The 12,420-nt window shown below is 46.3% G+C and overlaps 2 protein-coding genes across 2 annotated transcripts; one reads left to right on the top strand and one right to left on the bottom strand.

The window, feature by feature from the left end:
• The first annotated feature begins 27 nt into the window (after positions 1-27).
• dok3 (docking protein 3) lies at positions 28-3,338 on the top strand. Its single transcript, XM_030369291.1, has 5 exons — positions 28-213; positions 496-792; positions 1,205-1,271; positions 1,644-1,831; positions 2,047-3,338. Exons 1-5 carry the CDS (start codon positions 160-162, stop codon positions 2,830-2,832), a joined length of 1,392 nt encoding a protein of 463 aa, XP_030225151.1. The 5' UTR covers positions 28-159; the 3' UTR covers positions 2,833-3,338.
• A 147-nt stretch (positions 3,339-3,485) lies between these two features.
• atoh1b (atonal bHLH transcription factor 1b) lies at positions 3,486-4,999 on the bottom strand. The gene has a single exon (XM_030369292.1). It carries the CDS (start codon positions 4,559-4,561, stop codon positions 3,788-3,790), a length of 774 nt encoding a protein of 257 aa, XP_030225152.1. The 5' UTR covers positions 4,562-4,999; the 3' UTR covers positions 3,486-3,787.
• Positions 5,000-12,420: the final 7,421 nt, after the last annotated feature.

Raw genomic sequence — 12,420 nt, 5'->3', positions numbered from 1 at the left:
TGCATTGATGATTGACTAGCTTCCTTTTAATCGTGAGAAAACTCTTGATACAAACCAGTTCCTGCAAACGCACAGAAGACCAACATTGCATATAGTAATTAATGTGATCGCAGCCTAGTATATAAGTAGAAACGAAAGAAAAACCTTCCACTTTGGAAAATGAACGTTTTTAAAGAGGGTCTGCTTTACCTACACGGTGTCAAGTTTGGAAAGGTAAGAATTTAAAGCATTTTATATGGATAAGAGTTAATGGTTAAACATGTTTAGCAACAGGCTTGAAAATAAATACAACTAGGCCTACTTGAGCTCAGGATGTGTATAGCTAATTTACGGCTAATATCCAGATGCTATACATTTAATCAGATTATAATATAGCAACAAATAACGAGCCTAGCGGGGATCTCTAAGAGGTGGAGATCCCCGGTGGAAGACATAGTATTCAAGCAGGATCCATACATACGTAGTCTAATTCGTATTCCTTTCCTCCCTGTGCAGAAAACCTGGCGGAAAATATGGATGATCATCCTCAAGCCCCAACCACTGGAGATAGGGCGCCTGGAGGTCTACAGTTTGCCCGACGACACCAATGTAGACATGCTGCCCCCTGAGCAGGACAAAACCAAGCGACGGGTGGTGCTTTTGTCGGACTGTCTGGACATCACCCTGGCCCCGGAGGAGGCCTGTCCCCCGGGCTGCACTGCCTTCTATCTGGACACAACGTTGCGCACCTACACCCTGGCCTCCGAGGATTGCCAAGAATGGCTCCTGGCACTATGTCAGCTTACCTTCCAGGTATAACACACACACACACACACACACACACACACACACACACACACACACACACACACACACACACACACACACACACACACACACACACACACACATTCTCGCAGGCTTCCTTCGTTGGTAGATTAGCTTGGTCAACAGTTTCCCCTGTTCAAACGGAGGAGAGGAATTGTCGATTGATAACAAGGATCAACCGAATTTACACCAACCCCCATCACCCCGTCCTCAAAGACGAGTATAAGGACGAGGAAGTCCCTGTGAAAGCACTGTCGTTGAGCTTTACTTCTTCAATTCGTTTGCTTGCATAAGCGCAACCCTTTCCTGAGCATGTTTATGTCGTAAAAAAACGATAAGGGCGCGCAGTATAACGTGTATGTACACAATGTTTACCGTGTCGTCTTGTTTACACAAGGATCATGGAGAAAAGATTTCGTTGGAAGAAAATAGTCTGCTGATGAAGGACTGTGACCTCTACTCAGGTTCTTATTACGTCCAATATTTTGATAAAGCTGTAAAAAAAAATATCCTGTTGTAGGACTACATCTTCATATTGGAACACAAGGCTTAGGACAGGCCACATGGCTCCAATTTATACTGTATGTATATTTAAAAGTCTAATTGTTTAAATAAGTATCAACAGAAATTCTTTACATGGGTTACACCTTACCAAAATATCGACAGTGATGTATTCATTTCCAATATATGAACTTTATGATGCAAGTAACTGTCTTCAGTAGGACTTCCCCTTTGTTCATAACTCTAGAATTCTTCTGAAAAATAAATCCAGTCACTGTTCCAGTTTGATCCCCTTTCTTATACTGCTGAAGTCAAGTGTATATGCTGTTCTTCAGGTATGGGTGATCAACCAGAACAGTACAATGTCACAGTTCTAGGCACCGTTGCATCAGAAAGATGTCTGCTTGCTGGAGAATTCGTCTTCCTTCTGGACATAGAGGCTGTGTTCCTATTGGACAAGGAAACGGCTGACATCATATACAGATGGCCTTACATGTTCTTGCGCCGATTCGGAATTGTCAAGGTACTTAAAAGGATGTGTTAAATATGCAACATTTTCTGATTCAAAACGAGCCACTTTGTTGCCAATGTTGTCTGGAAAACGTGTGTGTGTGTGTGTGTGTGTGTGTGTGTGTGTGTATGTGTGTGTGTGTGTGTGTGTGTGTGTGTGTGTGTGTGTGTGTGTGTGTGTGTGTGTGTGTGTGTGTGTGTGTGTGTGTGTGTGTGTGTTTTTTGCAGGGGGGTTTCTGCATCGAAGCAGGCCTGCAGTGTGACTCGGGAGAGGGGATGTTCTCCTTCCTGTCTCTACATGGTCATCAGGTCTGCCAAGCCATCGCCAGGCACTGCTTGACCGAGGAAGAGGCTATGGGCTCCTCTACCCAAGAGTCGGATTACGATCAAGTCTCCCCTCCTCCACCCTCCTACGAGTCGGACACAGAACCACAGGTTTCCAACCACCCGGGCACCGCCTGTGTCGGGGCGGGGCCCGGTCTGGCCGACCATTACTACGCCGAAGTAAACCTCCTCCCTCCATCGGTCAACAGTCAACCATCCCCCCAGCACCCCTCCCATCTGCAACCGGGTACGGAAGAGGAGGGTGAGTCCGGCCAGGGGCCGGGCCCCTGGGGTGGCTCGGGGGACGACGGCTACACCCGGGGGCCAGCGGCTGGGACAAGGGTTGCGATCGTGCCGGAGGGACTCGAATCTAACTTCGTCTATTCCCTTGTGAGCTGCTCCGAGTCGGAGTCTGACTCCTCCCTCTACGAGGCGCTGCCCTTCACGAGCAGCCCCACGCCAGCCCCCCCGTCGGCCCGGGCACCAGTATCCGCGAAGCCCCCGTGCCGGGCCAGGCTCTTCTCCAAAGGGACCAAGAAGTCAAAGACCGCGGGGGGGCCTGTAGACCGCTCTCCTTCTGGTCCCAAGAAAGGGCCCACCCGGAGTTTCCAACAGAAGCTGTCAAAACTCATTTCTTTAGACTTGGCAAAGTTCCAGTCGCGGAGACGCTTTGGAAAAGGCAAATCTTGATCTCCTTTTATCACTGTTAGTGGGAGAATTTTTCTCCTTATAAATATGTATCATATGTATAAGAAGTGTTTTTTTCGTTAAGCTATTCTACTGTATTATGGTGTTATACAAATTAAATGTTTAGGCCTTAAGCACATTCATTTTAAAATATGAAAAGCTAGTTGGTGATCTCTAGCTGTAACCTTATCTATTTACCCTGCAATTGAATTAGCTAATATTTGTATAGGTGTGTCTTTATATTGATCATGTACAGATTAATGCTATGATTGTGGATTTTTCCTTCGTAAATGATGTTTGTATCTGCATGCGGATGTTTATTAAAGTGCGAGGTTGAACATCACAAAAGGTTTTGGATATATCGACTCAGATTAGTTACCATATAGCTCAAGATCAAAAAATGTGATCTTGTATTGAATAGGACTTTTCTACCAATCAAATCTTTTTATAAACAAGATGGGCCCACTTAGATGGTTCATATTAAACATGAATAAATGAACTTTACTCACTCAGGACTCGAAGCATAAATGTACCAACAATCGTTTCCTTATTTGACATTTTATTACAGAGAAAAATACATAGAAAATAACTTTCTTTATAAATATCAAAATATTTTATTTTAATTTAGATAGCATGAACTAGTCTATATGGGCATAAAGTTGGTCTTGGGTCGGGCCATTACAACATTAAAGTGCAACCACACTATCCTGTGAGATCATCATGGCATGAGGACAGTCCAATAAATCCGGCACCTTTTAAACCTTTCCTCGTTTTTACACTTTCGTTTGGCATTGCAAAATCCTTCCATTGGCTGGTGATGACATGAAACAGCATTGTCCAGAAGTTATCTACCATCACGTTGTCATACATGATAGATAAGCTTACCATCCACAACCCAAGCACTATTTGGTTCTCTCTTTCTCAACCAGACACAGACAAAAACCACCCTCCTGATCCGTCACTGTCTCCCGCCCTGGCAGTCCTCCACATCACTGTGATGTGATGACTCTCCATCGCTGCTGTGGGATGAGGAACACGCTGTCTTGTGAGAGACTCCCAGGTGGCATTTCTGTGTCGTTACAAAAAAGAGGTGCGGCATGTCGCTCGGCGGGTTCAACAACGGCTGCGGGGAATCCCCCGTGCACGACATGTCGCTTAGCCCCGGTGACGTGTCTCCTCCCTGGGGACACAGGGTCTGCATCAGGGACCTCATACAGGCTCTCTCCGCCGGATCCACTCTGCTGGGGGGACTCCTGTGGTCCCCGACGCCTGTGAGGATATCAGACAGCTCTGTGATGTAGATCTGTGCCAGCTGCAGCGTGTCGTACTTGGAAAGCTTTTTCTCGTTCTCCAGCGACGGGATGACACTCCTCAGCTCGTCAAAGGCCTTATTGAGGCCGTGCATCCTTCTCCTCTCCCGTGCGTTCGCGGCAACGCGTCTGGGTTTCTGCGGCCCGTGGTGCACGTGGCCCTCTGGCGAGCCGTCATCGTCCATCCATGTGAGGTCGGTTGACGTCCGGTCTGGTTGGTGGGTCGCAGACGCACAACATTTTTCAGCCAGTGATGGTTTATCTGCGCTTTCAAACGCGCCCATCCTGTTGGAATACGCGGAGATGGACGTGGTGAGGGACCGCGTGGATGAAGTTCTGCAAATCCTTGCGTCCAGATGTTCTACCATAGTAAAGTCTTCTGGGTACTCTGGCCAGTTGGAGACTTCTGTGGTGGCAGTCATCACTATTCCGACCCCAATTCGTGGCAGCCACTAGAAGATGAAAAAAAACTCGGGCAGAAGAAGATGATTTGTGTCTGTGCACGCCTTCGTTTGTTGTGGTGTGGTTGGTTCTGCACCAACAGACTTATATATACAGGCCTACCCACCGCTATGATCTCCTTCTCCTCCTCCTCCTCCCCAGCCCCCTTTTAATGGCCCAGACACCCCTGCCCCGGGACTCTGTCACAGGTCGGGAGCACGCAGCCAATTGCAAAGTCTCTTTGACACCAGTGTCCAAGAACAATTACGCACAATGCTGATCTTTTTTTTCTTCTTTTTTGGCCCATACTATTGTGCATTGTAACTCAATCAGGCTAATGGTGGATGTTTAGAGTCACTTGTCAACCGACGCCTGCCAGATGTATCACAACACGGAGGACAGTATAATGAAACTGTGGTTTCAATTAATTTATCTAATAAACATCAACCCCAGAAGCAAATTTAACCTAACTATTACTTTAAGTAACTTTGGACTATTTTGGATGAAAGAGTCCATGGGTTCATGCGTCGTGTTCAGGGTATTAACTTAATTGTTCTTCTAAGAAGCAGGGCGTTTGGTTTGTTGGAATGATAAACAGTTACAACTCGTTACCGAAGGACCCGTGAGTATAGGGCCTATAAATCGGAATTATCCAGAGCATATCCTTTATGAAATTGGTTCTCAAATAAACAGTAAAAGTCCACAAACAAGTGCGGATTATTTGCAGAATAATAAAAGGAACAGGTGTAAGGTAAGGCTTGAGACACACCTGTCTATGGGAGAGCCCAGATAACTGATAAGTCCTCCGCAGGCTCCCTATGAATCATTTAGCAATCAAACAATGGAAGATGCGGAAGAATATGAATGCTGCGTCTTGCTTCAGAAATTATTGAGATTGCTTCCCCAACTAGTTGTTTGGGGATGCAAGCAAGAGTTTCTAGACATCAAAAATGACGGGTTAGGCGAACTTTATTCACAACTTTTGGTGCGACATTATTGAATTAAGTCTTTTAATTTATAACTGGGCCTATGGTTACTGCAACTTATAGTTATATTAAAATTCATACACCATTTGTTTAAAATTATAATAACAGAAAGAAATAAGACCAACCATAATAAGGCAGAAACTAATAATAATAATAATAATAATAATAATAATAATAATAATAATAATCTAATAATAATAACGCGCGCATAAAAATGAGATAATAATGACAACAACAAAGTTAAGAGGGTTAATAATAATAACAAGGTCTCCGCTTCAAACTGTTACACGTGAACACGATACGTGTTGGACACAATACGTTTGAAGAACGTGTCATTTCTACTTAATTAAAACCTATGAGCATCTAAATCGTGTGCCCATCATCTGGTGTCCCCTGGTACCTCCACCCAAGCTCCGCACACACCAGTCTCCCCCCACGTCTCCCATATGCCGTATGCACGGGGGAGTCCATCCAACTTTCACAGCACTGGGCAAAGTGACACAAAACTAATCACTCATTAGGACAGGAATTACACCAGAGGAGCCGCCTCACTGATCCACCGTCTCCAAGGCCCCGATAATCCAATAGACGACCATAGCGCTTTCTGTAATAAAATAACAGGTTTAGCCCTTTGTAATGGCAACGGGATAACCAATGGATGAATATTTGGGTTTCAGGACAGAAGTTTGCGCATCTAAACGTGAGCGTCACACGCGCAAGCACGTGTGTTGGTTGAGTCAAGGGAGTGAGGGGCGGGGGGGGGGGGACCCCAGCGCCACCATCACCGCCACCAACACCATCAACACCACCAGTTAGGCTGCAGGAAAATCACCGTGACCTGCCCCCACCCCCGCCCGTCAGCAGTTTAATGAGGCTGGTCTTAGTTGAATAAATCGGCACGCTCTTCGTCCCAGGGTGTCCATTCATTTTTGGACTACATGAATATTTCATTCCTTCAGCCCCTACTGCCAGCGCAACAGCCTGCAACCCTGCAGCCTCTCCGAGCCTCCACTCCCCATCTGGTGCGGGGCGTGACGTGGCGGCGGGGGGAGTGTCACGGAGGGACAGAGAGGTGTGAGGAACATTTCAAAGGTCAACTTCTCGGAGGGGGCCCCCCTCCTACTCCTTCTCCTCCTGTTGTAACGCCGAGTGGATCTTTTGTAAAACAAAACAAAACAAAAAAAAAACTGTCAAATTTCCGACAGCTTTAAAGTCAATGTGTGTCGTTATGCCCTTTTCTTCAGGTTGTTGCTCGTGTCGTGCTGAGGGGTGTGTTCGACACGAGCAACGCGGAACATTAAGATACTATGATGCACTTAAGTTGTGACCTATATGCTCAGCCTCAAATATAATAAAGCAATATTAAATCCCCTACTATTTCCATTGTAGACGATACCTATATGCTTTGCGCGTCTTTGGCCTATAACTAAAGACCGCTAACCCTTTTTTTTGTTTATTTTTAACAATGAAGTGTTTCCATTGCTCACACAATAGACATTAAGCATCGAGGCACCACGTGGAACAGTGCGCCTCTTGATCCTGCGAGCGGCGGACTGTAATTACAGCGTCCCCACCCCGAGCGGTACGGGGGCGCACGGAGTCGCCGCTCCGGGCTGCTTAATGCCGGGCTTTCATCGCCAAATTAGGAGTAAATTACTGGCCTCATTAATTGAGGAAAGGGAAGCAATGCTTTGGTTAAAGTAACGCCTCATTAAGTCAATTTTATCTCTGGTCTACGGGCTAATGGTTGAACTGTGAGTGAGGGGATACGGATTACACAATTCCAAACCTCATCTCACCCTTTTAGATTTTCTTTTAAATAATGAAATTAATAATAATAATGCCTTCATTCTAAGAAGTAGTCTTTACGCTCTTTATTTACTCTGTGCTTCAGTCTATTTGTCCCCATTTCACTGAAACCGATTCAAAAAGCCAATTAAACTCCATGCGCCGCAGTGTATCCACAGTGGCGCACCTCGAATAGGTTGTCACTCTCTTCCCCAAAGGTCCCTAACACCGAGACGCTCGCTTTTCTGTGCAGGGAATAGGGTGCTTGCGGTTAACCACGTGCATTGAGCCCCGGGTCAGCGGGGTTAACCGTGTTATTATGCTGCTGCAACATTCACAGTAGGCTAAGCAACACAATTTCGGTGGCCATTCATCGGAGATCTTTTTGCACCCAAACAGGGCCAATAGGGGCAGGAAAAAAAAATAACCAGTCCAGCCAGGGCCCCTGATAGCCAGGAGAAGTGAACAAGCAAAAGGTTGAATGGATGCCTTGCACTTTGATAGTGAATATAAACCACCCTGAAAAGACAACGAGTGCCAACTGAAAGCCCTCTGCAACTCTGAACTTAACCTTCATTTTCTATTTCGGGACCACAATAACACCGTGCTACCTTTTCATTTCTTTACTTCAACTCAGCAAATACGATTTTGGGCATCTGAGAATAGGCTTTCTTCAGTGGGGTAAACTAGACGAGTTTTAATAGTACAATTAAACTCTTAAAGGATGCGTAATCACTTGTATAAACTTGTTTGGTTTTTGTTTAGTCAGCCTTCGCATTGTTCAATAGGCCATGGAAAATTGGAAACATAATATTGTAATGCTTACGTTTGACACTAGATGGAGACAGGACAACATATCTGAGGTTGATAAGGCCTACTTGAAAGAAATAGTCCCAATTCGGTTTTATTTTCGTCAACACATTTGGGTACGCCGCCCTGTTGCCTAGAGGCCTGGCATGATGTCAGCTGTCCGTTTTGAGGATGAGTATCTGGGTTACTTTCCAAACAGATCACATTTGGGACAAAATAATAAAGAGATATATTTAATAGCATATAATATTGTCAATCTTATCAACAGAAACCATGCAATTTCTCACACAATAAAAATGCCAATACTATATGCTATAACAATCATAATATATCAAATTAATTAATTGATTCAAACATTTGTATCTATCGAACTGAGACGGTTTTCGGCCGATAGAGGGCAGTAGCGTTACACAATCTGAAGTGAGATCAGCAGTTGTTTTTTCAGTTCCTCGTAATTAATAGCAACACTTTATTCGTTGACCTTTTTGACCTAGCCGATTGATCTGGCTTTGCTTGCAGTTTGCCTGGACAACGTTATTAATTTTTGGTAAAAAAAAAAACACAGATAGAATTGTTAATAAAGCAAGGGCATTGATGTTCATCTCAAACAATTTAGATATATTTATATTGGTCTAAATTGAAATAAGAAAATAGATGCAGGAATGTTATATTACTGGGAGCTCAGAATGTAGACAAACGATGGAAGATGGGACTTTAATCAGACAAGCTATGAGTCCATCAGCGTGTTTGTATATCTCTATTTTGGACACTCATGGCATCGAGGTGACTTTGTGTTGGCACATTTCGACCGGAGGCATGACCAGACTTGAGCCAGACTGGCCGTAGAAAAAAAAAATGGAAACAGTCACACCTCTCCTCTATAGCGATTTTTCCATTTTCAGCAAGAAGCAGTGATATTTCGCCCGGGTTCACTGTGCTGTTTATTATGCGGCACCCTTAGTGCATGCATTGTCCAACAACCTACGGGCTACAGTGAGTGGGTACAACACAAACACAAACAAACCACATTTGAAGTTAAAAAAGGAGCAATTGTTCTTCTGCTAACACTTTAGCTGAGAGCGTGATCGCTCCACCTCACACACCTCCGTACACACACTCTCCCCCCGGGGGAGAGGGGTGTGATTAAGGGTGGCAGATAAGGAGAGACAGAAGAGACCTGAAGAGGGAGGAAGAGGCAGAAACAAAGAGAGAGAAGGGATGGAAAGAGAGGGACAAAGAGAGTGGGATGGAGAGAGAGGAAAATAGAGTGGATGAGAGTGGTGGAAAGAGCAAGAACACAGAGGGCGAGAGAAAGCTGGAGAGACAAACACAGAGAGCGAGCATGAGAGAGGAAGAGTGGAGGAAAGAAAGTGAGAGTCAGAGAGATGGAGAGACCATTAGAGAGACAAAGAGAGCCAGATAGCGAGATAGTGGAAGAGAGAGAGGAAGGGAGGGAGAGAGAGAGAGAGAGAGAGAGAGAGAGAGAGAGAGAGAGAGAGAGAGAGAGAGAGAGAGAGAGAGAGAGCACAGATGGAGACTAAGACGGTGGGAGAGGGAAAGCGGCATGCCCCGGGGTGAAACAGCCTCTCAGAACGAGCGGCGATGATTCGATGTTATGATCCTTAAGCAATTCTCATCCTTTAATTTTAGCGGCCGCAGATGCAGCTAAGTGGAGCCAAAGGATTGGTTAAGGATTTTATTTCGGACAGAACCATGCCGAGTGCCCAGTGGAGGGAATAGATCGCAGCAAGGTGTGTGTGTGTGTGTGTGTGTGTGTGTGTGTGTGTGTGTGTGTGTGTGTGTGTGTGTGTGTGTGTGTGTGTGTGTGTGTGTGTGTGTATGCATGTATAAGTGTGTGTGTGTGTGTGTGTGTGTGTGTGTGTGTGTGTGTGTGTGTGTGTGTGTGTGTGTGTGTGTGTGTGTGTGTGTGTGTGTGTGTGTGTGTGTGTGTGTGTGTATTGGGGGAGTTGGAAGTTCTCATAACTAATAAGGAAAGAAGAAATAACAAGTATTTTGTAGAGTTATGTCACCCTTCTCAGGCTCCAGCCTGGGGTTTGTATTTTGCTGTAACTCGGGTCTGAGCCTAAGGCCCCGTCCACACGAAGCCGAAACGGGCGAAACCGTCACGGTTTCGATCTATCCGGTTTCGAAGTATCTCCGTAAAGACGAAGCCAAGCGAAACCGGATAGATCTGTAGAAACGCTGTAGTAAACATTCCAGGCCCATAAGGGGCGCTGCTTCTGGTACACAAATCCAGAAGAAGAAGAGGCGAGCATGCGCATAAAGGCTGCCCCCCGAACCACTAACAACACAAACAAACAGCTCTTCTACGATGGCGAACTAGATTCTCAATAAATAATGGCCTAGCAACCCAACAAGGGACATGATATGCTGCAGAACGATTACAAGCTTGTAGTCCTCCATCATCTTTTTTGTTGTGATTTCTGAGACTCCGCGGGCTTAAGAGCCATTGGCTAGGAGGTCGAGGGGTGGGGCGATGACGTCATGGTTTACGGTTTCAGTCGGTTTCAGGCGTCCACACGAAACCAAAACGAAGCCGGATAGATTTGAAACCACCTCCGAGGGTGGTTTCAGAAGTTTGCAGTTTCGGTCAGCGGATTCGCCGGCTTCGTGTGGACGGAAGGCCGAACCGTACAAGACCTTTGCGGTTTCGCCATGAAATCGGCTTCGTGTGGACGGGGCCTAAATGCATACAGCCTGATACAGCTGTCTCTCACGTGGCTGGCTCATCAGCAGCACTTAAGGCCTCATTGTGATCCTCAGTCTGAAAATAAAAGGGGAGAAGTGCCAGGGGGGAGGGGGAGGGAGAGAGAGAGAGAGAGAGAGAGAGAGAGAGAGAGAGAGAGAGAGAGAGAGAGAGAGAGAGAGAGAGAGAGAGAGAGAGAGAGAGAGAGAGAGAGAGAGAGAGAGAGAGAGAGAGAGAGAGAGAGAGAGAGAGAGAGAGAGAGAGGGTGTGGGGGGCGGGGGGGAGAGAGATGGATGGTTCTGAAAGAGGTGAGCGCGAGGGCAGGCTCCGACAGCGACTCTTGGAGAGACGAGCAGCTTTAGTGGTGGCACAAGGAGACATAATCGGGGAATGAGGAGAGACAAAAGGATGTTGTGAAATAACATACTGCGGGCGGGTAACAAAAATGTTTTATGGCCGCACGGAACGACCGCTCCGCATTTCTTTATGAGCGCACAAAACGCAGGATGCGTCCGGACCGACAGAGCTCTGAGTTTAATGTGAGCGTTGTGCGATTTATGTCCGACTTCAATCTCATTGACCGAACTTGGAATTCTGAAGATTCAGAAGTCGGAAGACTTTAATCGGGCAATTCCATGTGACCTTCAAGGAACGTGTGAGAGAACATCATGGCTTAAGATACGTGTTATGCTTGGCACTGTAAAATGAAAACACAGACACACACACACACACACACACACACACACACACACACACACACACACACACACACACACACAGGCGCACAGACACACACGCACACACTCACACACACGCACACACCCACACCCACACATACGATAAATTAATACATTAATTAATAAGTACCTCTTCAAGGTAGGAGACAAGGCACGTTTAACGTGTTTGACTAGACTCATTAGACCATGATTTGTGGGCGGACGAGCAGCATGGATCAGACAGAATGCCAGGAGCAAATATGAAGGGTGGGGGGGGGGGGGGGGGGGGGGGGGGGGGGGGCTTAAGTAGAAGGAGGAGCCCAGGGACTTGAGATAGGAGGTCGAGGCGCCCCCCAAGCACCCCAAGGTCAGTGCCTGCTCCCCAGGCGGGCGGCAGTCTGAGGACAGGACGTGTCCGACAGCAAGCACTCTCTCACCCCCCCCCCCCCTGCTTTGCCTTGCTAATCCACTCGCCATTCAGAATTACGTTCATGTTTGAGGCGCATGTCGTGTACGCATACAAAGTTTAAGCGAGTGCATTGCAGTAACCCAGACAGGCAGAGTCGGATAACAGCAAGCCATAAAGAAACCAACGAATTCCAGTACATCATGTCTTGTTTTTAACACTCTGGTGGCTACTAAACAACAACACAGCATGATTCTGTGCAATTATGCAGCTTTTTTCTGTCTGCTGTAGATGCACACGCACACATGCACACACACACACACTTGCACGCTTGCACACACACACACACACACACACACACACACACACACACACACACACACACACATTTGCACGCACACACACACACAAACACACAGCAGCATGA

This window comes from Gadus morhua, chromosome 10 (assembly GCF_902167405.1).
Source record: "Gadus morhua chromosome 10, gadMor3.0, whole genome shotgun sequence".
Taxonomy (NCBI): Eukaryota; Metazoa; Chordata; class Actinopteri; order Gadiformes; family Gadidae; genus Gadus; species Gadus morhua.
Note: the sequence above shows the minus strand (reverse complement) of the source record. Positions and strands in the feature narration are given on the sequence as shown.

Excerpts from the sequence above, each read along its gene's own strand:
- atoh1b (XM_030369292.1), bottom strand. The coding sequence starts at position 4,561 with ATGACTGCCACCACAGAAGTCTCCAACTGGCCAGAGTACCCAGAAGAC.
- dok3 (XM_030369291.1), top strand. The coding sequence starts at position 160 with ATGAACGTTTTTAAAGAGGGTCTGCTTTACCTACACGGTGTCAAGTTT. Across the intron at positions 214-495 it reads ACGGTGTCAAGTTTGGAAAG|AAAACCTGGCGGAAAATATG; the intron begins GTAAGAATTTAA and ends CTCCCTGTGCAG. Across the intron at positions 793-1,204 it reads TATGTCAGCTTACCTTCCAG|GATCATGGAGAAAAGATTTC; the intron begins GTATAACACACA and ends TGTTTACACAAG.